The sequence below is a fragment of the Polyodon spathula genome, chromosome 24 (genome assembly GCF_017654505.1).
Source record: "Polyodon spathula isolate WHYD16114869_AA chromosome 24, ASM1765450v1, whole genome shotgun sequence".
Classification (NCBI taxonomy): domain Eukaryota; kingdom Metazoa; phylum Chordata; class Actinopteri; order Acipenseriformes; family Polyodontidae; genus Polyodon; species Polyodon spathula.
Genome location: NC_054557.1, coordinates 5685571 through 5711329, shown reverse-complemented (window position 1 = coordinate 5711329; position 25759 = coordinate 5685571). Strand labels below are relative to the sequence as shown.

Sequence of the window (25759 nt, the reverse complement as noted above, 5' to 3'; positions counted from 1 at the left end):
AATAAGCTTAATTCTACAGTATTTATTGTTAAAGTCTCAATTGAACATGTAAAATATAAAATATAAAATACTATATATATATATATATATATATATATATATATATATATATATATATATATATATATATATATATCAGACTTTCCTGAAGCTATCGATAAAATATTTTGAAAGGACTATTTATTATAGAATATTTATAAACTAAAATATTTCATTATTTTAAATGAAAAGTAAAAAGAAACTGGTCACACTTGAAAAATAAATTTCTTTTCACAATAAAATTATTTTATGGTTGTGTATGGAATGGGTCATAAAGAGAAATGTACTCTATGAATTCAATATGAGTTCACTAAGAAACCATGTGCAAGTTCATACATAATTACAATCATTCACACTTTTTATAAAGTGGCACTAATGTTACATTGTAAAAGTAAATGTTTGCATTAAAACACTTTTGCAGACTGTATATATAATTCAGGCTAATATCAAGGGTTTTGACAATAGAGTCACCATGATGGTTATCTAACAAAGCCTTTAAAAGCAAGACCAGGCTTATCTGAAATTCACACGTCTGACCCAGTGTCACCGTGGGAGCCTGAACTTGCTTCAGTCCCACCTCTTTTGAACATGAACAATCCTATAAAATGTAGACATGGGATAAAAACTGCATTTTCAACAGCCCCTCAGTCCTTCATAAAAACAAATTCATTACTAGTTTCTACAGGCAAGACTGGCATTGGCGTGGAGGCACCACTTCTTGAGTGTGGCTGGGGGAGGGGTCTGGGGGGGGATACAAACAGGGATGAAAACACAAGAGGGGGGTCTGGGAGTCAGGAAACTTTACAAAGTATTACAAGTATTATTACATAGTTTAGAAATACTAAAATAAATGTATGACTTCGATAAAGACTTCTAGACTTCTTAGTTTTCCTAAATTCGGTGCTTTTTCGTGTTTAAGAGTTATGGGTGGATGGATGGCTAAACAGTAACAATTGCTAAACTGAGGTGCAGCACTTAATTTCTATTCCTGGATGAACTGAGCCCACAAACAATGAGATCACAAGACTTTCCCCAACCAAGATCAAACAGTAAAGCTATATTTCCGTTGCTCATTGAGACCACAGTTAAAAAGGTTCATTTCCACCTGTAGTAACAACTTTTAACTCTTAAACAAACCATTCTCGCAGAATCGTCTGTTTACAACAGCAGCAAATTACTATAGCAAGGTTGAAAATAAGAGTCCCATTTTACAGCCGTCCATTTAGACTGTTACAGAACTCCCTGGAGTTTACAAGAAACACATTCCCTTTGCTATTCCCGGATTTTCTAAAGCAATCTGTTGAAAGATTTGACAGAAAGTGACGTCTAATAACTTGCAATAGTGGCTTCTGACTATTAGAAATTAAAGCCACCCAACAAAAACAGTTTTGCGTAGTTCTTTCATACAGTAGCTGTCAATGGCTGCTATTTTGCAAACTCTTTTGCTGTAGCAGTTAATTGTTCTTTGTAAATTGCTTGTTAAGAAACCCTAACCATTACCATACTGTATATAGCCAGGTTTCTTATTCTTTTAGTATTCTGGTTCTAGGGATTTGTCTGGGCTGTCATAGTATGGAGTGAGCCTGTTAGTCACAAAGATTAACATTTTAACAACAAAAGTGAACAATAATCTCAACATTCTTTATCAATGCACAACAGCCGGGACAGTTTGCAGAGCTGCATGTCTGAATCCTGTTTCAAAAGTCAAGACTGGTTTACTTTTCTATCCAATCAAGGGTGTCCCATAAATGAGTTGCTCCTGCAGTTACAATTAGCTGATGGTGCTTGTTTTTTTTTTTTTTTTTTTTGGTTAGGGGACTCAAACATTTTGCTCAGTTTGAAACATCTATAGTTCTACAGTTGAGATTGACTGCCGATTGGTGGCTCTGCCACAGAGGGAGTGATTTGGTCAGTCTCTGTTGCCTGCGATTGGTCCAGCGCTTGGGGGTGTGGGGTGGTGGGAGTCCTTACTGATTGGCTGTGAGGGCCCCCTGTCGCTGGGCGTACTCCAGGATGGAGGTGTAGCAGAAGTAGTACTGGTCACTAGTCTGGATGCTGAAGGCACGCTGAGTCCTCATTCTCCGTACTGTCTGGTAAATGTTGAGGGTTCCCACATCCTGCAGCTGGGACAGGCAGATATCCAGAGCACACAGAGTACCTGGAGGGGATAGGGACAGGGAGCTTCATTAAACTCAAGCCATAGAAGCTACATACTGGATCTTCATTGTGCTCGATATTCTACCACTTGTGTTGCTTGATTATCAGTAGCTAAAAATCACACTTCAAAAAGGAGACAATGAAAACCACATCAATTAAAAAAACTGAAACACCATACGGTTGAATCCACACACTTGCAATGCGAGTTTGCAACTGGATCCATTTCTCGGCGACGTCTTGGTCACCCTCAAACAAACCTATCAATTTACCAATTTGTCAACTGAACTTTTGGAAGGTAATAAAACGATAAAACACCCCAATACAAAAACAAAATAAAAATGAAGTCAACATATATCTAATAAATACTGGAAACAATAATCTCATACAGTTTATAAAACACAAAAAGCTCAGAAAAAAAACCACAAAGCTAAAAATAAGCACTGAAAAATGAAGTTAATAAAAACCAAAAAACATTTTATTTTTTATATATATTATAAATATACACTATGTGCATGCAGGGATTTTTCTAAGTATATTCCAATTGCAGCATTGGAATAAAAACAAAGAAAAGGTTCAGTTTCTGTGTTTACTTGCTTCACAGCCATATTGTTTGTGGTCAATAAAGCTGTAGTTAATGCATACCCCAAAAGTTAGCATTAAAGTAAGTATAGTATTTATTGAAAATATGCATGTGATGAGTCGAAGGGGTTTCGGTCTGTGATTCAGCCTCCCGACAGTAGAAGGCATCAAACCAACTTGGGACTTTCTTTACCAAGATCTCGTGACCATGACAAAAGTCATCTTTTTGAGGGGCGGCACCTTGGAGAGGGGCGGAAGTACGAGTATGTAAATTCCAGCCATTGGAGTCAAGTGAATGATAAAGACACTTGTCAGTTGGGGATTGGTGTTCCACTGACTAGAGAGGCGGGACATTACATACTAAAGGGAACGTACTACTGTGTTCGGGGTTGGTCCGAAGGTAAAATAGGCAGAGTAACGGGTGGAGGGAGAGACGAAATTTGAGCAGTGGGGGTTTTGAATTTGGGAGTGAAAATTTTACTAATATTTCTTGTGTCTTTTTTTGTTTATGTCCGGGGACGCAGAGAAGACGATTAAGGACGTTTTTCACTACCTGTCTTTGGGATTATTACTCCAGCACCCCCTCCCTCACAGTTTTGTTTTCTTTGTTATTTGTTTTATTTTGTGTAGAGAAAATAATAATAAATCAATTTATTTCTTTACACACAAATTACTGTCTGGACATTGCATTAATACACTCTTGCCTCACAATGCATGACTAAGATAATGTTGCATTTTACTCACCCAAAATACATTTTACTCACAAAGTGTCTACATTGGAGATTAATTTATTCAATGACCTAACCCTTATCCTGATGGTACCTGTTCTGCCGATTCCAGCACTGCAGTGGACGACTATAGGTGGTCCTGCTGGATGGCCCTTCCATCGCGGGCCCAGGGCCTTGACCGCCTGCTTCTGTTGCCACTTCACCACGCCCAAGAACTCGAGGAGCGTTCCGGCCGAGCTCGGTACCCCGTAATCTGGCCAGCTCAGGTACTGGCAGTGGGTCACCTGTCGTTGCTCACAGGTCTGCAAGGGGAAACCAGACAAAGTAGGTTCTTCACTCACACCATAATAAAACAGTAGAAACCAACATCTCTAGCAAAGGTCAGGAGTCTTTTTATTCTGACTGCTATTGTAAGGGTTAAACAGTGCCAATGTTTCAAATTCTTTGCAGGAATTAAAAGATGTATTTATTTTATTTCACTCTTAGTGTCTGTTGTATTGTTGTAGTACTTTTGATTTAGAATTAAAAGTGCATTTTGGCAGGTGTTCTTATGCATCTTTGTCTTTGATGGGTATTTTTTTTTAACTTACACCAGTGATCTCTTGCATTTTTTACAAGTGCTTTTTTCAATTAAATACATTATTATTTAACTGACAATAGGAGACAAAAATATAATATTTGTAAAATATATAAATTTCCATGACCTGCAATCACAGTATGTACTGTATATGTAAAATATATTAATCAAACAGTTTTTTGCATGAGGGGCGATATCGAAAGGATATCACCTCTAATCATTATATATGTAGATATCTACAGGCAACAGTATGTTATTAAAACAAAAATAACACAGTGCCAACGCGGCCCCTGTCATTTAGTCTATGGTCTTGCTCAAGCTGATACTGCCAGGTTGAGCTGCTTCTGTTATGTGGACTATAGTCTACATGTAACCTAAGCTAGATTGTAACCCATGCCCCTCGAGGGGACCACTGATTTGAGCTTAAACTGCTTTTACTCCATCAATCATTGTGGAATTTGAGGCAGGTAAAATAGACTCCCTGTGCATGCCAGTGCTCCAGTCCACTGTATCAGATTTAATCAAAGACAGACATATATGTCTGTTAAGAGTTTTGGAAAGCCATATTCTCATGCATTGTGCAAAGTAGATCCTGGTTCGTAGTGCTTTTACTGCTCTGCACTCACTCAGTTTCATTCGGTATGGATCTTTTACAAGTCGCTCACTCACTTCTGTGTTGTGCAGCTCCAGAGTGGTCAGGTTATAGTGGCTGTGGTTTTCCACTCTCTGGTTTACCACTGCAATATGGCCGTACACCTCTTGTCCGTTCATCTCCAGGGGCCAGTACTGACCGCACTTTTTCCGCCCTCCTTCGTCTGTCCTGAACACAGGGAGGATAAGGCAGAGACAATCACTTACTCAATCATCCGTTTAGATGTGTCGCCATTTAGCTATTTCTAAAACGGCTCATCAGTCCCAAGTAGTTTTCAGACAGATCCCACTTGGAATTTTTCTAAATGGTGAATTTACTGTCTCTCAGTACCCACCCCTTACAACGTTTTTGCATTGTGAAGGCACCATGCAATACAGACATACAGTAAACATCCAGCCCACAAGCATATACTGAATTCTATAATTACTTATCTTCTCCAGCTTTCCAATCTAAAACGATAAAGCAGTCCGTCTCTAACCGTTAACCATCCACATAAAACTCACACTCTGCCAACAGTATGTTTCCTTGTTAAAATGTTCAACTCCCCTCTCACCCTTTCGCTTAATTAATAGTCTGATTGGAATAAACTCAGCTGCACAACTGTAGTAGCTATTCTTAAGTACCTGGGGTTCTCTGTTCTACTGCATGTTGCAGACCAGGATTTAAGGTTCCTCTCACTGTGTTGGACTTTAAATTTTTTATTTTATTTAAATATTCCTTTTTTTTTGCAAGTACCTGGTGGTCATGACGATGACTAACACGTTCTGCTCCCAAATCGTCCTCCAGAAATCGGCATAAGTGTTTTCCAGGGGTCCTGGAGAGACAGAGACGCAGACTCAGAGAAGGGAGGGAGGCCCGACAGTTTGTTGCTATGTTTATATAAAGGCAAACATTTTGAACACCTCTGGATGCAAATGGCTATAAGAAAAAATGTGGAAATAAAGACCGTCATTGCCTTAAAACCCCAAACTCCCAATTACCTGTCCTAACCAAGATTCATCTTACTATAACTGGATGAGCAGTTCCGTGATGTAAAACTGTAAAGTGGGACATACACACATACTGGTGTCTCCAATATATCACTGGGGATAAGCATTCCAGAGGGGGGAGATTATATATATATATATATATATATATATATATATATATATATATATATATATATATATATATATATATATATTACTCTTCAGATCCATATTTTCATATGAACCTCTATCAGCGCATTAGAATTGTGATTGGGTGCCATTTTATATATTATGTTCAAATATGATCCAAAATCCACTGGCACTCTGCATCACCTCTTCTGATCCCCCCCCCCAATTGCAGATATCAGACCATATCTTTATACTCTGTTGTGTGTTATTGCTTTCATATGTTCTTATTACAAGTGTGAGAACATATTTACAATTTATTTAAACTCTTGTTAATTTATATTTAGAAATGTTTCTGTAAACCATCTCTTCATTTAATTAAAAAAAATAATAATCTGCTGAAGATGTTCTCACTTGTGCTGATTGAGCATCTCCGAACTATAATTAGAAAACAGAAGAGGCTTCCTGCAATTGGATAACAGAGAAAGTCAAAAGCAAACGTAGGAGAGACGGAGAAGTCTCTCTGTGCAACTTACCAATTATAAGATATCGTTGACTGTTAAACAAACCCCATTTGCACCGGTAGTAATAAGGAGTAAAAACTGCACATCTTTCACCCAGGGAAGTTATAAACTTCTTATTCTGGTATATAGAATTGATAACTCAATGTGATCTTGCCTTCATATGGTCATGCAAGCAGAAGCTTCTGTGATATTAAAGAGCGGATACATACGGATTCCAAGTTGGTAAAGCAAAAATAAGGTGAGAAACCTCTTTACTCAAACTATTTTTTTGTTCCCCCACGATGAACCACTGTGCTTTTTGTTTATATCACGCGAAATTAACCATTAACTTATGATGACAGATTTAATTAAACAAAGACTGAGGTTGGGTGCTTTGAATTCAAATGTTGGCGAAGCTGCTCACAACACTGCTACAAGGTGGGCATTGAAATATGAAAGAAAAAGGAAAAGGAACACCCACTTGAGCAGTATAAATGGCAGCATGTTCTACCCTGGTAACAGATAAAACATGTTGAAACTTGAGCAGAAACTACCTTTCTAATAGGAAGCACACCACCAAACAAATGGAAACTGAAGACTAATGATACATGTATAGAAAAATGGAATAAGCAATTCAGACATCAATACAAAGGACTATTTTAGAACCAGGTAGCTTTACAGAGACTTCAATTGGACAGTTAGTTTCAGTGTCTTCTATTTCAAGATATGTACATATAGTAGGGGTGAAACGACAGTAAATGTCCCAGATACCAATTGTTGAGAGCCCACTCTTTCATGACACACCGAATATCACAATAGTAGCCGTTGTTTTTCAAAAACTTTTTTTAACTGAATAAAAACAAAAAAAAAACGTTATGTCTTTTTTTCTCTGTGGGATATGGTCTAACACAAGGAAGCTACAAACTTTTAAAAAAGAGCAAGATTCTAGCAAGAATGAAAAAACTTACAAGCACAGAGGTGGAAGAAAAATAATCTTAATGAAATTGTCCTTATATTACCAACATTAATAGTTGCAAAAAAATGATACCTTTATGTCAAAATGGGACTGCAAGCTTTTTTCCTCCTGCTTTATTTACACGTTTTATGTATTTAAATGTACTCAGAAACAGTACATAATTGCAAAATATAAAGCATCTGTATTTCTTTCAATACATTTAAAGTACTTGTTTTACACACATACTGCTAATTATTCTCAACTTTTTTTCAAATAGTCTGCAAAATAAATAAATAATTTTATACTATACAACCTGTAAGTATGGAATAGAGCAGTATGGGCATGATGTTCTTTATGCAGATTCCTTTTTTTATTCCTTTGTCGTTATTTCATTTATAATTTAAGAAAACTAATTTCAATACCGTTATCGACTTTACCCATGGTAGCCTGTTTTTTCTGGTGGCATAATATGTACATTTTTAATGGACTTATTGAAGTTATATACTGACAATTGAGGGTGGAACGGGGGACAGCATAGGGAGGGCGCCGAACTGGAAAAAAAAGTGTATTGAAGCGACCTTGCTTGTTGACTGCTGATGTTTTTTTAACTCTGGAAGGGCATGTTCCTGCTTTCATTTTTGTGCTTTTGCCACATTCTGCGAATTGGATGTACATCCCATGATACTGTATTTCCCCGCTATATATTATTATTATTATTTTTGTAGTGAAAGTACACACTAGGACTGTCACTTAAGCCTCAAAATAGCACCTGTATATTATCCAGCCGCGTTTATTGAGTATGTGACTATTGTTTTCTATGATTATCGAATTATTAAAAAATGTTAACGATATGATTATCACGAATAATCGTAATCACGATAGACCGTACTATCAAAAAATCATTTCATCCTTAACACATAGTATATTTTTATAGTTTACTGAATTAGTGTTCTGTGAGAGAAGTTATGCAAGTGAAAAAAAAAAGTTTTATTCACACATTCTCGGCAGATAAAATACCACAGGACTACCGGAGGTCAGTTGGTGGGGTCAGAATACCAAAAAATGGCCCACAGTGTGTGTGTGTGTGTGTGTGTGTGTGTGTGTGTGTGTGTGTGTGTGTGTGTGTGTGTGTGTGTGTGTGTGTGTATACACACACACACACACACACACACATATATATATACATATATATCTATATCTTTCACTTAAATCCGTTAGCTACATTCCACTATGTCTCCATCCTCCACTCACCCAAAAAAAACTAGCTTTAACTCCAAAGACCAAACAGTTATACCACTTAATATGGTTTTGCCAAACTTAAAGGCAAGTTATAATGCAATAACAGCAAATAAATACCTTCAGTCGTAGGACGGATTAAAATTGAACAAAATAACCTCAACTTTAAGGGGGTCTGGGGGGTAGGCACTATAAAAACAGCAATAGCAAAAGATGCATGGGTTGCTCGTGCTTGCATCACACTGAGATAGGCCCTAATATAAGAGATTAGGAGAACAAACTCTTTGGGTTTTCTTAATTACAAATTAAAGACAAAGATATTGAAGTAGGAGTCCATACCTTGAGTACCAATGTAGGCATTTTTCTGCTTGTAACCGTCCATGAAGCTGGCATTTATATAGTCGGACTTCTACGGGTACAAGCAAATACTAATGAAAAGCAAGCTCTAAAAAGAGATATGAGTTTAGACTTTACTCATCAATAATAATCAATTATACAGTTCACCATCGAAAACAATTTAAAATGGTTAAAGCTGACAAAATACTTTCATAAATCGCACCCATCGGGCAAATTGAATATTTAGGTCAAAAGTGTGCAGTTTCCAGAGGAACAAGATAACCCAAACACAGTACTTGTACTTTTAAAAGCACGGCATCTGATACTACCCCAGGTAAAATGAAGTCCTCAGTTTGTCTTCCCTTTCAGAAAATTTCTTACCCTTTCACTTCCAGTACCTACAGATATTGTGTTTCAAAATGAAAATAAATGTTTCCTAAAACAATAGATTTCTTTCAAAACTACACATTTGAGATGGTGTAAGGAATTATTTTGTTAGTTACAATCACAGAATCAAATTGTGTATACGGTAGAAGAATATTTTACCAGCAGCATTGTCATTGGGTATAGTGATGTCACCGTTTGTGATATCCTTGCTCTGAGGCTAAACAGAAAGGACTTCAGATAATCCAGCACCTTTCACAAGCAAAGACTTAAAGGTTTACCTCGTTTCTTCCAGTCTTCAGTCGAACCCTTGTCTGGTCCAGACAGAGAACGTCCCCGTAGCGATTCTTGTCCTGGTTACAAGCAGCACTAAGAAGGAAAATTAAAAAAAAAAAAAACAAACAGAGAGGAAATGATAAGAGACTTAACAGGGCATCATGTCTACCTGGTTAGACTGAGTTAATTACATTTTCTTCTTAACTCATTTGGAAACAAACTACTATATGTGATAATGCCCTTAATTATTCTATGTGGCCATACGTTTTACATTTTAATAGGGGTAGTTTATCAGGCAGAAATGCAATTCTTTTTTTTAGTCTTGGCTCAAGTCATGGATTTGTGATACAAAAGGAGAGCAAAAAAAAATCTTTACTCTAAATCTAGAGAAAACCTGTATAGCACTGTAGATTTTCAAAGCCATTACCTCCAATTGTAATGAACACATTTTAAAAAAACACCCTATAAAAAAAGTTACCAAACCAGAACACTTATTTAAGGCTTTTCAAGCTGCTTTTATATGCTTTATACTGTGTTTGGAGTTTTTGTCATTATAGAAAATAAATAGTAATGAGAATTTGGTGTGAATATCTTTAGTATGTAGTCCAGTACTGTGGAAGAGTGTGACTGCGTGCAGGGCGATACTCACAGGGCACAGTTGAAGGTGCCAGGAGGGGTTTCACGGCGGATTTCATCGTACTCCTCGTGGATCCCAGTGCGCTGCACCAGCCTCAGATGCTCCACCAGCTCCTGCAGGGTCATGGACTCCAGGCCGGGGGTGTGGATGGACGGCTCCTCGCGGCTCGGCCCTGTGGACACCGCCACCAGCTCATCCAGGGGGTCTGCATGGCCGTTCTGCCCAGCCAGCAGCTGCCGGTTCCAGCCCAGGGGGTCCAGAGCTAGCACCCCACCCAGGTGCTCGGGAAGGCAGTCACGGGGCATGTGCTGCCGCAGGTCTGCCATCTTCACCATCTGAACCTGGGAGAGCGAGAGGGATTGTATCAAGGCCGTAGAAAGCACATTTGCAAGACTTAATCTTGGGGAGCGAAGTGAGCTAATGCGTTAGCCACTCACCTCTGGAAGCCTGGGTTCTAATCTGGTGCTAGAAGATGTGACTCAATAGCCAGTAGTTAAGATGAGGCTGGCTCAGAAAACAGTGTTCAGTTATTCACTCAAAAATAAAAAAAAAATCTGTTTTTCATGAGTTCTCCTGTCACTGAAGATGAGTGGCGAGTGCAAGTCAAGGACGACGCGAACCCTAAGGGATGATATGGGCTATTTCTGGTAACGCGAGTCAGCACATAAAAAATAACCTAATGGCACTTTCACATCATACAAGGTAAAACCAAGTCATGTAGTTTTACCTTAGAAATTTGATTGAGGATTTTGACGTTCTGGATTATGACTAGAATTGCAGTTCTTAGTTCAAGGTTGTTTGTATGGTAGCTGTTGGTGTTATGGCCTGTATGGTTTATCGTTGTTTTATTTGTGTCTGCTTTCCAGAAGGTTGTTTTTTTTTTTTTTAATATGTAAACCTTGTGTTAAATCAGCTGTATAAAACCATGTTGTATTGTATTGTATTTATCTTGTTGGTCCTGGCTGTCCACAGAGGAATGTCTTTCCCCGCAGACCCCCAGCTGGCTTGTCCTCCCTGCCTCACCCTCTCGCGCAGCTTCTCCTTGAGTAGCAGACTCAGCAGGTTGTAGGGCACTCTGAACCAGACAGGCGCCCCCACGATAAATACCTTCTTCAGCCGGGCCGGGAAGGCACCCTGCAGACACCAGAGAGAGACATGGCACACACAGTTTGTTGCTTCTTCAGTTTTGTGTCAATGCAATGGCTATCATTTTGATATCACTCCTTGTCATAGCAATGGAACATTTTGTGTACTTTCAGATTTGTAGCCTGTTGTTCCGAAAGTTCTGAGGTCTTCATAACTAGTGTCTGTATATAAAGTTTAATCTAATAATCGCTCTCAGGAGGAGCAGAATGAGCATGCCATTAAGTGGGTTCTTTCACTGAGCTGCATCAGTATCTCTTCAAATCAAAGATGATTAGCATGAAAAGAATGCAAGAACATCTTGCTATTAACATTTCTAAAACTTGTGAAACAAACCTAATACACCACCTGTACCACTCTATTAATTATCCAGTATTTTAGTTTAAAACTTTATCAACGCTTAGCTAGCAGAGGAAAGAGAGGTACTATGGATACACATCATAAGACATTATGGGTGTCATGTGTGTCCAGCATAGGTAAATCTCACATATTACCTTCAACAAGCTCAGGATCTTTTTACTGAGATCCAGTTCGAAGTGAGTGTAATTGGAGCCAGACATGTCATATATAAACACCAGACCATTCCTCTGGGTTTCAAAGCTAAACAAGAACAGAAAACAACAACATATGGGTTAATAACCTACATATCCTTAAACAGTACTTAATGATCTTCTGCAATGATGACCCCCCTTACCTCTCCACGGCTCGGTCCAACAGGTAGAACAAGGCCTGTAGTACCACATGGTGCCCGGTCTTGTGGGGGTGGTGCAGCTTGGCTGTGAAGAGGGCGATTGAGGCACCAGACGGATCTCGAACACTCTTTGGAAAGAAAAGGAGGTATTATTTACACACCAGTGGCAGGGTATTTTACAATACAAGGAAGTTTACTCCACTATATATCACAGCCAAATGCAATGGTTCTAATAGTCAATTTGGCACCAAAGACAATACAGTACTGTATGTGCCATTTTGCATACAGTATATTAAACAATTGTCTCACCATGTCTTTTTTTATTTTGGTAGCTTTACGTATTTGTTATTTCTACATTCTTGATACCATTAGCTACACTGCTAGTTCACTGGAATGAATGCAAGGCTACAAACAAATGCAATAACTTTGGCTGTGCTGAGGAATGCATCCAGTAGGGCAGGAGTTAACAAACTACACCAGCTACTGTCTACACATGTACTCCTTCCTTTTCAGACAGTGCAGGCAGTACAGCATTGAGAATTCAAAAAGAATCTCAACTCTCATCACCAGAGGGCAACAATGTCACAGAAAAGGACCGAATGGGGACCACAGATTAAGGTTTCCCAAGGTTATGGACCCCCCCTGCCTGAATGTCTCTTACCAGATGAGTCATCACGGCCCTCATTTTTAAATATCAGGCTACCTTGAAATAAGTGTTCCCATACAGCAAGACACACACCCACTCTATTACCCTATTTCATTTTTTTTTTTTTTTTTACCAGGCACGTAACCATCAAGGGGAACTCAACAAGATAACACAAACAGACAACCATTATTTTCATTTACATGCCATATATGTATTAACTATTGGAAATCCACTGCTAGAGGGTTGTTTAAACTGATCAGAACACCATTTCAGTCAATGACTACTGGAACACTGATTCAGGTAATAGGAAGCCAGAAAATACTACAGTGACATGCATAAGCCTGATTACAGATTGTCAGCACAGCGTTTGAGGCTCTGGTGCTCACCAGCACTGTGAACTTGCCACTCAGCAGCTCCGAGCGCAGCGGCTCCTCCTGTGGTTTGAGCTTCACGATTCCCTCCTTCAGGCGAGTCTCCTGCACAGGTGAGACAGAGCGCATTACAACAGTGCACAGTACTGTGCCACATTACTGTAAACAACAACACATCATCAAATTACACTTGAAGATGTTACAAACAAAATAGACGGCTGTTTAGAAAACAGAATGAAATACACCGCAGTTTTGTTGTGTCCTGTCTTCGTTTTGAGCACTGCTTGGAATGCTTTTGTCATGGAGTGAATACAGGCTTTTCTCTATGTCCAGTCTCTTAAAACTAAGTATATTATTAAGGTACCATATTTAGGCGTTAAGTGCTTCATAAAAGGGATAAGGGTCTGTGAGAATTGTGCAATTTTTCCTACTCTGCATCAATTTTTCTGTGCAAGCGCCATCTTTAAACAGTGCCAGGCTTCAAATGTGAATTAATGTTATGATATAATATTAACATATATTATTAAAAGATGCAGTTTACATTAGACTTCGTTGTTTTCAACTGCGTCCATCACACACCTGTTTCTTCTGCCTACAATTAAGGATTGCTACGGATTCATCTTCCCTGCCGATGTGAGCGGCAGCGTGTGCGGCAAGCATGTAAGAACATCGGGAAAGGATAGAGGCTATTTTGGGGCTGTTCTGGCTGTTAGTTCTGTATTTTAAATCATTTCTCTTCATATCCTTATTTTTATTTTTCTATTTTTTTTTCAATTTAAGACAAAATTTATATATTGTTATATTTTGTTTAATTTCTGTACGTTGCTTTGGATAAAAGCATCTGCTAAATAACTCAATATTACTAATAATAATAATAACAACAACCAAATGCAACAACAACATGGCTGTAGGCCTAGAGAGGATTTGATACAAATGGACAAAATGCTAAATGTGGCAACAGACAAATTCATGTCTGCAAATATACACTATGGTGATTATACACAAAAACAACCTTGCCATTTGTTAGAGCCAATGTTCTGAATGGAACAGCATTTTAACTGTTATAAAACTAAACTCTTCAGAAAATGTAACCATCACAACATCACCAACATGTGGCTGTGTACGAATTCAATCGCCTTTACTTTAGAGCAGATGCTGAAGCGCAGAAAACTTGATCCTTGTCTCATTTCTGCAGAGATCTAGTTAGCAACATATTTGCATTCAAGGAAATGCTGTGCAATAAAGAAAAAAGGAGATACTGTACTGTGACCCCACATAACCCTGCAGGTGTGCCTCTGTAAACACAGATAGACATGTTGACACAGCTGTTTTGCTTTGGGATAATCATGTTGTATGAGGCTGAGCTTCTCCAAACAGGGAGAATCAGCCCGCCTCATCCGAGGGTTAAACCATGCAGGCATATCCTGCGATATGGAAATTACAGACAAAAGACAAACACCATCTGTGTTGTTTATGAGACGACTGAAGAAATGAGTTACTTACGTTGTGGGGGTTGTATCCTCTGTAAGTGATTGGTTTACTCAAATATTTTCTTTTTTATAGCTAACAAAATACCCATTTTTTATCTACCATTTTCCACATAGGTATCAAATGTGCATTTCCAATAGAAACATGTTTTAAGGAAAACATGTATTTTCATTTTAAAGCAGGATATCTGGTACTGCACAAAGTTAAAGACAGTCCTCAATATCTGTTACATTTGCATTTCCTAGGCCATTTAACTTTGGTAGTGTCTTTTAGGTGAAAGCATGTCAGTCAATAGGGAAAACAGCTGACTAGTTAATGACAAGAAATAAGCCATTGAGGGGTGAAATGACCAAACAAAAGAAAGCCCGGCTTGCAAACAAAAGACTGAACTAAGTGAAGTACCTGACATCATATTTTTAAATAAAATATGTGTTTCTTTCAAAACTGGACAATTGAAGCCTATAGAAATATAGTTATGGTATATGGAATTATTTTGTTAGCTACAATCACTTTAAAGTCAAGACAAAGAACACACTGATTCTTTAATGAATTGATCCGTAACTATTAAAACACTCAATAGTGCTGAAATATTCAAAATGTGATTGTGGTGCAGATACACACACACACCCAATCCAGCTCACACCCACACAGAGCAGATACACACACCCGCGCCCGCTCACACCCCCACAGAGCAGATACACACACCCGCGCCCGCTCACACCCACACAGAGCAGATACACCCACCCACTCCCGCTCACACCCACACAGACCAGATTCACACACTTACTCCCGCTCACATCCACACAGAGCAGATACACCCACCCACTCCCGCTCACACCCACACAGAGCAGATACACACACCCACTCCCGCTCACACCCACACAGAGCAGATACACCCACCCACTCCCGCTCACACCCACACAGAGCAGATACACACACTTACTCCCGCGCACACCCACACAGAGCAAATACACCCACCCACTCCTGCTCACACCCACACAGAGCAGATACACCCACCCACTCTCGCGCACACCCACATCAAGCAGATACACACACCCACTCCCGCTCACACCCACACCCACTCCTGTTCACACCCACCGAGCAGATACACACCCCCTCCTGCTCACACCCACACAGCAGATAGACACACCCAATCCGGCTCACACCCACACAGAGCAGATACACACCCACTCTCGTTCACACCCCCCAACTCACACACACACACCCAATCTGGCTCACATTGACACACAACAGATACACCCACTCACTCCTGCTCACACCCACACAGAGCAGATACACACCCACTCTCGTTCACACCCCCCAACTCACACACACACACCCAATCTGGCTCACATTGACACACAGCAGATACACCCACTCACTCCTGCTCACACCCACACAGAGCAGATACACACACCCACTCTCGCTCACCCAGAGCACATAAACACACCCACTCCCGTTCACACCCCCAGAGAGCAGATACACACACCCGTGCCCGCTCACACCCCCAGAGAGCAGATACACACACCCGCGCCCGCTCACACCCCCAGAGAGCAGATACACACACCTGTGCCCGCTCACACCCCCACAGAGCAGATACACACACTCCCGCACACAGAGCCCATACCCTGTAGCAGTGAAACAGTTCGATGGCTCTCAGGACGTCAAACTTTCGGGCCATGAGGAACTTGACTGCCACATTCCATGAGAGCGGGGAGACTCTGTGCTGCGTCGTCCACTTGCTGATCTCCTCTAGGAACTGCTTCGTAGCCTGGGAAAGGGGAGGACAGTGGGGCAGAATTGGGAAAAACAGATAGAAAACAAAACACACTTAATTCATGGTGTAGTGCCAGACCTAGAAGCTGTAGAGCTCCAGAGATGGGATCTGTCTCTTTTGAAGCTTTAAGTTCATCTTAGGACTTAAAACTTATTTTAGTATTAAAATGTATTTTGACAGAACAAATGACATGATTACAACAGGACTTTTCACAACATGTATAATATAAATGTGGGGTTTCCTGGTAAAAAGGTAATGTTGGAGGGTTATCAAGTTTTATCATCATATATTTTTTTCTACAATATGGAAATACTAAGCAAACTGAGGAAAATCTGAAATTGCGATAAAGATTTTCAAGGACACCACTCAAATAAAGATTACTTGCACCTCTTCGTCGATTTGCCTTGTCAAAAAATAAATAAAAAAAGCTTGTGCCTGAATGAAGGAAACGCCAAGGTTAAACTGACCACCTTATGTAGCTCTGCCTTTATTTATTCTGTGTATATTTGTCAAGTTATCAAAAGCATGGTATGTTTGTGAAGAGTTAGTAAAGATAGTTTGTAAAGAGTTTGTAAAGATAGTACAACATGAATGGTCAGCTTCCGTCTGAATGCAAGCTGTACAATTTTCAAATCAAAAGAAGCATTTGATAAACCACAAGCTGCAATAAGGACAGACCAGAATATACAACAAATAGGCAGTAAACTATGGTATTTAAAAGCCAATACAAAACAAGGATTCTTCTATTAAAATTAAAAAGGATTTTAAAATTGCCTAAGAATTTTGAAAATTTCAGAACTATTTAATCTCTATACATAATTTGAATACAGGATGCTCTTGACTTGATGAACACCCTTTATATGTATTGTAGATCACCTCGATCTACTGAACACCCTTTATATGTACTGTACATGTAAAATACATCTGGACAGACAAGTTGATCCATATATTCTTACATTCTCCAGTGAAAGTAAACACCAAGCCATACATTTGTAGATAAAGGAAAGCAGGCAGACGTTTCCTGATATTTTCAATACCTGCTAAACAATGTCCGAAGCAAGTTTCGTGGACATCAATCCTCCAGCTAAACACTCCAAACTACAGGAGCCACCAATATATTTCAGTCCTAGGGGATTACTTATAGAATACAGATCATCTGTTTAAAAGAAAAGGCTAGAACAGTTGCAAGATTTTTTTTTTTCTTAAAGTAAGCATTGAGAGTTGACAAGACCTCTAACTCTGGAAGTATATGACAAACACAGACCATGAAATTATAGTTCAAAATCATGACTTTGGGATACTGTAGCTGTAAAATGATCCTATTTAACAGTGTGCACACCACATCCTTAGTTGCAGTGCTACTTGCATCTGGGATCCCCCGATTAAAGGGTTACTCTAAGCAAAGACTATTCATCATGCAACACCAGAAGACATGCATGGCATTCGACTCCTGTCAGCGCCCCGGTGTGTTCACACAACCTTTAATCTCCAAAACACACAGCTGCCCCCTCATCACAGACACTCTTTAAATTCAGCAGGAGAAACAAACTGCGCCACTTCCAAGCAGGAAATGCACAGATACTCAGAGCTACCAGCAGCCTCAAATCATACAAACATGCTGTAGCTGATTACAGGTTTAGAGACCTGCCACAACACTGTCTATAAGGTTTAGGGCCACCATGTGCTGCCATTCGAGGTGGCAAGTCTGCAGAATGTGCACAAAAGCATGATTTCCATATTTACAAGCTCAGCTGTTCATCATAGATCAGTGAACTACAGGGGCACCAAAAAGATATGCAAGGTATGACCTACCAATACTGTGTACTGCAGATTCATTGTGCAGATTCATACAAACTAAAATTTGTCACACGCAAACTGTGGTCAATTGTTATTGCTGAATAATTTGCAGGATTTCTAATGTGCTGTGCTGGTACTATTCAAGTCAATTTCAGGTCACTGTGATTATACAAGTTTCCTGAAAGTGAAGCATAGACGTGGCGACAGTCTAGGAAAATCTTGTTACTTTTGTTTCAAAAGCAACAGGGCAACTAAACATTCCTTCGATGTCACACCCAGTACACACTTCAGAAATACAATTAAATCTGGGGGGGTTCCCTCACATTCTTTCTTTAGCAATATATACCTCAGTCCGAACAAGCAATTGCAAATTACTAATGGCAGCAAGCTACTGTTTCTTGGTGTGAGGGCAATTATTATTGCATCAGCAGGAAGAACACTGCTGTCCTTGCATTTATCACATAGTAGCATCTGACCTGGAGAAGAAAATGACCTATGTTGACATGTGACTATTTGAAGTAATCAGAGTTGCTGAAGAATACATTGAACAAGATGGATACATCCAGCTGGAAAAAAATGGTTAGATATTTTCAGAAATAGATCTGTCACTAAATCTTTTTTGATAGAGCTTTCGTTACTTTACAAGTGTGGTACACAATTGAGAAGGAACCCAATAAACTTTTGTTTAAGTGTTTCTTATATGTTCTACTGGGGGCATGACTTAAAAGACATCGCAGGCAGTTTGGCAATTCTATCTGCTTAAACTGTGCAAAATGAAATCTCTTATAGTAAGATACACCTTACACAACACGTTTTAGATTATTCTAAAATTGCAAAAAAGAAGATTGTACTACAGTACTAAACAAAGTGTGGTGGCTTTTTAACTTTAGAATGGTGTCCTTTCTTCTATGTGCACACTGGGTAAGATGTTCTAGAATTCTGACAAATCCTTAATGGTGATTAGTTGCTTACTCGATTTCTAATGGAAAAACAAAGTTGACAACGAATAAGGTCTGCTTTTTGATAGGTGTACAAAAATCTCTTAACGCTGCAGCTTTTCTGCAAGTGACTCATCCTGGTTTACAGAAATTAATATATACTACGGGTAATGCACTAAAAAGAAAGAAAAAAAATTCCAGTAAAAACACTTTAAAATGTCCCCACCTTCAATAACCAGTAAGACATCAGCACTGTCTAAACTCCATAGTTAAGAGGAACAGAAACCAATGTGTAATAAAGAGAGGCTTCTTCTGCACATGTGGATATGGGGAAGTGACATTGTTTAAAAATTAAAAAGATCTTCAATAATAAAACGCTTGACTGCAGTGTTCTATTCACGTGTTTGATCGTTCCGGATCCAAGAGAAGCGCGTCATTACATGTTGCATGTTTCGACTCTGCACTGAAACACTCATAAAAGTTTAAGCAGTGGAAATAAACACAACAGAGCCCTGGGGAACTTTTACATCCTGTATATACAGTCCCTCAAAAAGCTGCTATCATCTGGCCAGCTGATTCATTAAAGCAATTACCTGCAGGCTGGAACTGCAGATCCAAGTTCTGTGCAGTGTTGCCAAGTCTCACGAGAAAAAAAAGCGGCTCTGGCTTTCAACAAGTCCAACCCATTTCAGAGGGTGGGGTGTGGGGGTGTTTATACAAATTCCTTTTTTATTCCCTAATAACTTGCATATACACTGACACCAGTCAATCACTAAAACCACTCCTGCAATCATTTAACTGTTGAAGTCACGTCACCTATTGCAAGAAAACCAGCGACTCTCAATAACAACGAACTCGGCAACTCTGGTTCTGTGTAACTTAAATACTCAATGGTAGTCAGCTCTCATTAAAGCCAAGGGACTAGCAAAACGTATTAACCATGACTACTGTGCATAACTTATTGTATTAAACAGAGCGGATACTTTCATGTATATTGTACTTAACGCAAACTACACAGCACACAAACTGCACAAATGCAGATCAATAACACACACCGCAAGATATGTACACTGCGTTTCATTCAAAACAATATACAAGTCAAACATAACTTGCACATTTTTCAGAAAGAAATCGTGTACTTTCCAAAGTGTTCATAACATTCGGAAAATAAGACAGTAATGACAGGTACATTATGTTATGTGTAAATATGTGGACTGTGTGTTTTACTGAAATGGAGTCACATGGTAGCAGAGTCCTACACTAGATTAAATTGGTGGTGCTAGACATGACACACAGTGATGCATTTAGCAATCTGAATATATTGTAACTGGTTAATTAACATTAGTCCAAAAATAGAAATTAACACTGAAACGTTAAGAAGCCTTCTTTAGATTTACGACATCTTGTAGAGAACTTGGCTTGCCATGTACAAGCTTGCTACAGAAGTTTGGAGAGATTGGATTTAACTATTGAATACTTGAAAATAAGATCAGCATTTAATACGTACTACTTTGGTGGTAAAACACGGGTATCTGTCAAGGGAATAAAACTGAAATTCACATACAGTTATTGAATTGCATGCTATCACAATAGCCTTCCTTAGCTCAGACAATCAGATGAGGGATAAGGTCTTTGAGTTAACACTTCCCTGGACTTCTTGGAGGATACTGTATGCCCATAGTGTATGTAGAGTGCAAGGTTACATCTAATTTTAGAGTTACTCTAAACCTTTAAACTTCTAGCATATAACTCATGCAAAACCATGAGCAGTATTTCAATATCCTTGTGATGCTGAGGAATGACCATACCAAGTGTCATCACAATTGGATTCAGGGTAGAAATGAAAGCGTCACAAAGTTCTCCATTGTCACTCATTAAAGACTAAGTAGCTTCAAACGTCATCTAGATTGCATGTTTACTCCCTTACTATTAGTGTTGTTTTGAACCATTCTGATTGGTTCTGGGTTCACTGAATTAGCATGTTTTGACTGGAATGAGGGGGCTGAGTGTTGGCACTTTTTTTTTTTTTTTCAGGCAAGTTCAAAGCTAGGCAGAATAAGAGAAAAAAGGACAACTCAGTGTAAGAGAACCACTCAGAATGCCAAAATCATAGCAAAAACAATTCAAATGACACTTGAAGCTGCTTGCTCATTAATACTTATCAGTACAGTTTTGATAAAACCCATTGATTGAAAAATAAAGAGCAGCTATTAGATCACTAGCTCCCCCCTCAAAGATTTCCCTACGCTGTACACTACTGGTATAAGCTGAGCTCACTTCAGGGGCCAAACCAATGCACAGTCACCCACACTGATTGCTATGTCATTCATTACATGGGTTAGAAACATCTAGGAGCATTCCAGGACTTGCATTTCTCAGCTCCATTAACAAAAAAAAAAAAAACAACTTTACAAAAAAGCTAAGTACTCTCTCACTTTCTTTTTTCCCCAGAGCCAGCCAAACAAAACAGCTAATTCCCCAGGAACAAGTGTCAAGGGTCACCGACTTCCCATAATGAGGTTGTAAGCCAGCTCCCAATTCCCTTAAAAGGACAGGATACAGAGCTCCGTTTGGGACCTGCCATCATCGGAATGAAATCCCAAAAATCCAACCCTTACCTGAAAGCCCCCCCCCCCCCCCCCCCCCCTTTATAAAACCAAACCAAACAGGATGCTGTCGATTGCTGCCATCATCAGTTCTTTCTGGATGTGAGCCAAGGGACCCTTCAAAACTGACCTGGTTCCACTTGTGGAACCAAAAAAACTTTCTAGTAGCCTCCCCAAAGAATGTTTGTTAGAGTAACTACATAGCTAAAGCCACCAAAGGCCATCATTCAAGTTTACTTGAACCCACCACAACCTTGCTCACCTCTCCTCAAATAATGCCTCAGCACCCTATAGAATTAACTAATTTTGCTTCTTAAAGTCAAATGAAACCTGCTGAATAATGTGGCATTAGCATATTGAATTACATACCGCTTTATAGTTTTCATTACACTTAATGGAAAAAATTACATAAAATGAAAAATGTAACATTTCAAAATCTAACATGAAATACTACTATTATGGCTCCAGTAGACTTCTGGGATATCATGCTGTAGTTTCTTTGATTACATTATGTTAAATAAAAGATGTAAAATTATGTCCATATAGTTTTTTTTTTTTTTTTATTATGTATCAATCTGAAACTTCTAGATGATGCAAAACTTTTGGCCATAGTTCTACATCACTGTTGGACCATGAATATTTTGACCACCATAATTGCACAGTGACAGAAGATTTCCTTGACATAACCCACATTGTCAACGTTTGTACCTGGGTCTCAATCACAATCCCCACACAAAGTACATTCACAGCCTTCTCACTTTTCAATGCAAGCTTTGAACTTCATAATTGTTTGTTCCTCATCATCAGAAATAGTCTTCTGCACCAAGACCTCCCTACAAACCATGCTGTACCATGGACTAGCCCTTACAACCCCCTGTACTGACCTTGTTCACACTTAAACCCCAGGAAACGGTGGAGGCTGTAGGTTACCAGACATTCTTTAGCAATATTTATCCAATTGTGATGACATTTCCCAAGGACATGTTTTAGCACAAGTTATTGAGAGTATCAGAACTTGCAATTTTTGGTTCTGGCTATTTACTTCCCAAAATACGTCCTTCATATCTGACGTGTGGTTTCCAAAATATAGCCTTAATTAGTAACAGACTAGTGTCCATGCAAAATGTCAACAAATTTCCTTTAATTGCTCAATCAAACACAGTTAATAAAATATGACATTCTTATAATCTTCAGAACTACTGCTAGTGTAAGTCTCCATCAAGTTTCACCAAACTTGGATGAACGGTTCTCAAAATATAGGCATGTTAAACCTCTCTTGGTAAGCCTGGCTGTCCCAGGCCTCAGTTTCACTATTACAGTCCTAGCTCCTTAACCACTGCGTCACCAAGGCTAATGGGCTACGGGCACTGTGCTTTCCTGTCAAGCAGTGCCAGTCCAAGTCAATAATGCTTTGGATTAAAAGGTTGCAAGCATCATTCTCAATCCATTTCCCCTGAGCTTTTTTTTTTCTCCACCTCAAAAGCCTAATCGCTTTTAACAGCTGCCTGAGTGCAGAGCTCCCTGGGCTAGATAGCCCCCCAGATGGCCTGATCTCCGGACAGAGTGAGTCTGTGATCCAATTACCAGCAGGCACACTTCCACTGCAGCCAGACTTGCGGAAATGATGTGCCCAGATAAAGCTGCTTGCCAGATGAGGCGATGGGGATGGGAACAGTGGATTAGATGCTCGACAGTAAATGAAATATCATTAACAGCATGGAAGAAAATTGTATCAGGGTTACAGTACTGCCAGCTGCATGTGGTTTGACAGTGGGGAGAAATTATGGGCTGTATACATAAAAGTTTACATTTAAGCAACAGATTTTTTCACATCTCACTAAGCGAGACAGATATGTTTACACAATGTATGTTCACATATATTATAACAAACACAATTTAAAAAGGCATCCCACATTTAAATGTTGCATCCTAAGCTACCAAGGAGCATGAATAACCTCCTACTGCAACAAATTGAAGAGGGTTATTCGTGTTTTATTCACACATTGAAGCAGGTTTCAAGGGAGAGAAAGCTTGTGCTCCTACATGTCTTTAAAAAAGTGTTGAAAGTACAGCACGTTTTAATCAGCTGCTTGTACAACTCCTTTGAGAATGTCCTGCAGAGGTTTAGCGCCCCCTGTACATGGGCAAGACTCAGGCATTGCAATTCTAGAGACAAAACAGCTCTTGTATTATACACAACCTGTGTGCTTGGCATCAGTTTCAAGACGAGATTGCTGGACAGTAAACTTACCCTAAGATCACAGTCATAACGTTTCAAATTATGCAGATAGACACATGCCAATGTAAAATAATTAACACAGCTATTATTTGAGAGGAAAAATATAAATATAATTATTACATGAGGGCTCGTTCACAGTGGCATGTAGGTATGCAAACACTTAGTCTCATCAGTACACGAAAAGGACCGGCAAAGACATGTCAACAGCCTATATGGTCTTATCTCGTACGCCCTGACATCTTTGCAAGCAATGACGACATTAGTAATACCTTCTAAGATATAAACTGACAGGGATGCGACATTCATACTGATAATAAACAGACATAATTGGCTGGTCATGCATACAAGCACTTTTTTCTCGTCGACACAGCATAAATTCTACCGCGTCTCGAAACAGCTCAATGCTGTCTGGCAAATAAACAGTTAACCGTGCTCTCGTACTCCCAACCCCCGCAGCAACCAAAATTAAACGGAAACAGTGTTCTTTCTGGCGTTCTAAATGGTCAGGAAATGGTAACACCAAAAGAGAGGTTTAAATGAGCAAATCTGGTGGCGGGCTGCCTTTTAAAAAAAACAAGATATTACGTTACTGTGGAAATACGGACAAAAATATATTTCCGCGTGTTTCTGTTTGTCGTAAACTCAGACAGTAGGCCCGAGAACTGTGCGTTCAATCAAAACAACTTTTACAATATTACACACGAGATATTAAAAACACAACTAATTATATTGATAACGATTTGGAAACTGCAAAGAAACACCAGTTTAGTAATTAAACAGGATACGTTAACATAACATAAACATTAAAGGGCCACATGTAAAATGTTATTTCTTCTGTACAATGCTATTTGCTCTATTTATAATGTAAACATGCACACACATATAGAACCATGAACATGTTAGTTATTATGCACGTGTAAAACGTGTAGTTTGCAGTATGATAAAAAAATGAACAACAACAACCCCCTTTTAAAACGTTAAACAAATAAAACACAAAACGAAACACAAGCATTGAAACTTTTTTTTTTTGGTTTTTACCTGTTCTTCTTCTGCCGTTAGCCGCGCTGCCATTCTTGGTCAAGGTGCAATCCAAAGTCTTCCTTTTTTTCTTGAAACACAATGCAGTCTATTTTTTAAAATAATAATAATAATAATAATAATAATAATAATAATAATAATAATAATAATAATAATAATGTCTTAATTCTGTTTGTGAAAAAGCGTCACATTTAAAAACTACTGTTAAAACTATACAGACCTATCTACAGTACACACAAAAATATGCATCTACTTTATAGCGACATAAAAATTAATCTAAATGATAAATAGACCTATACATATAGCTGTTAATTAAATAAAGAGTAACATACACAGATTCGAAAATTACATAACTTTTTTTGAGGGAAAAAACAATCTGATTCTCCTTTAAAAGAAATCGTCCGGTCTAATGGTGTAGAAAAAAAAGGCTTTTTAAAATCCAAAATGAATGCTCAAAGGCGGGTCGCTGTTAACATTGCAAAAGTTCCATAATCAATCCTTGTTAAGCACCACTTTATTCCCTTCCAGACGGTGGTGATTTTGAAGCATTCCTCTGTCGCTGTATTGCAACCCTTTAATGCTTCTGTGTCGCCAATTTCTTCAAAAGCAACGACCCCACTCACAAAGCAGCATCCCTGAAATTCCCCCTGCTGGTTAAAATGAAAACAGCAGGTTTTTGAACTTGAGTCTCATACAACACGAGTTTCCTCCTCCATTCATAAAACCCCAAACACAGTCAGTCCTTTTACATTAACAACAGCGCCGTCTCATGTAGCACACCACTGGACTCGCCATAAAACTACTTCAGCGGTGCAGGTGCATGCCAAAAACCATACCATTCATTTAATGTATCGAATATACCACGTACCGAC

At 39.0% G+C, this 25759-nt stretch overlaps 1 protein-coding gene across 4 annotated transcripts; it reads right to left on the bottom strand.

Moving 5' to 3' along the window:
- Window positions 1-224: 224 nt before the first annotated feature.
- Window positions 225-25759, bottom strand: LOC121298966 (tyrosine-protein phosphatase non-receptor type 9-like). 4 transcript variants are annotated; one of them, XM_041226363.1, is made up of 14 exons: window positions 25220-25759; window positions 24888-24957; window positions 16120-16263; window positions 13020-13109; window positions 11991-12115; window positions 11791-11896; window positions 11177-11287; window positions 10166-10494; window positions 9522-9609; window positions 8860-8929; window positions 5468-5546; window positions 4750-4900; window positions 3598-3805; window positions 225-2197 (listed from the first exon to the last, which is right to left on the bottom strand). In XM_041226363.1, exons 2-14 carry the CDS (start codon window positions 24918-24920, stop codon window positions 2007-2009), a joined length of 1725 nt encoding a protein of 574 aa, XP_041082297.1. In that variant the 5' UTR covers window positions 24921-24957; window positions 25220-25759; the 3' UTR covers window positions 225-2006. The 4 variants fall into 4 exon arrangements, with proteins under 4 accessions (XP_041082297.1, XP_041082296.1, XP_041082298.1 ...); XM_041226362.1 differs by having other exon boundaries at window positions 24888-24975; window positions 25220-25758; XM_041226364.1 differs by having other exon boundaries at window positions 24888-24975; window positions 25242-25758.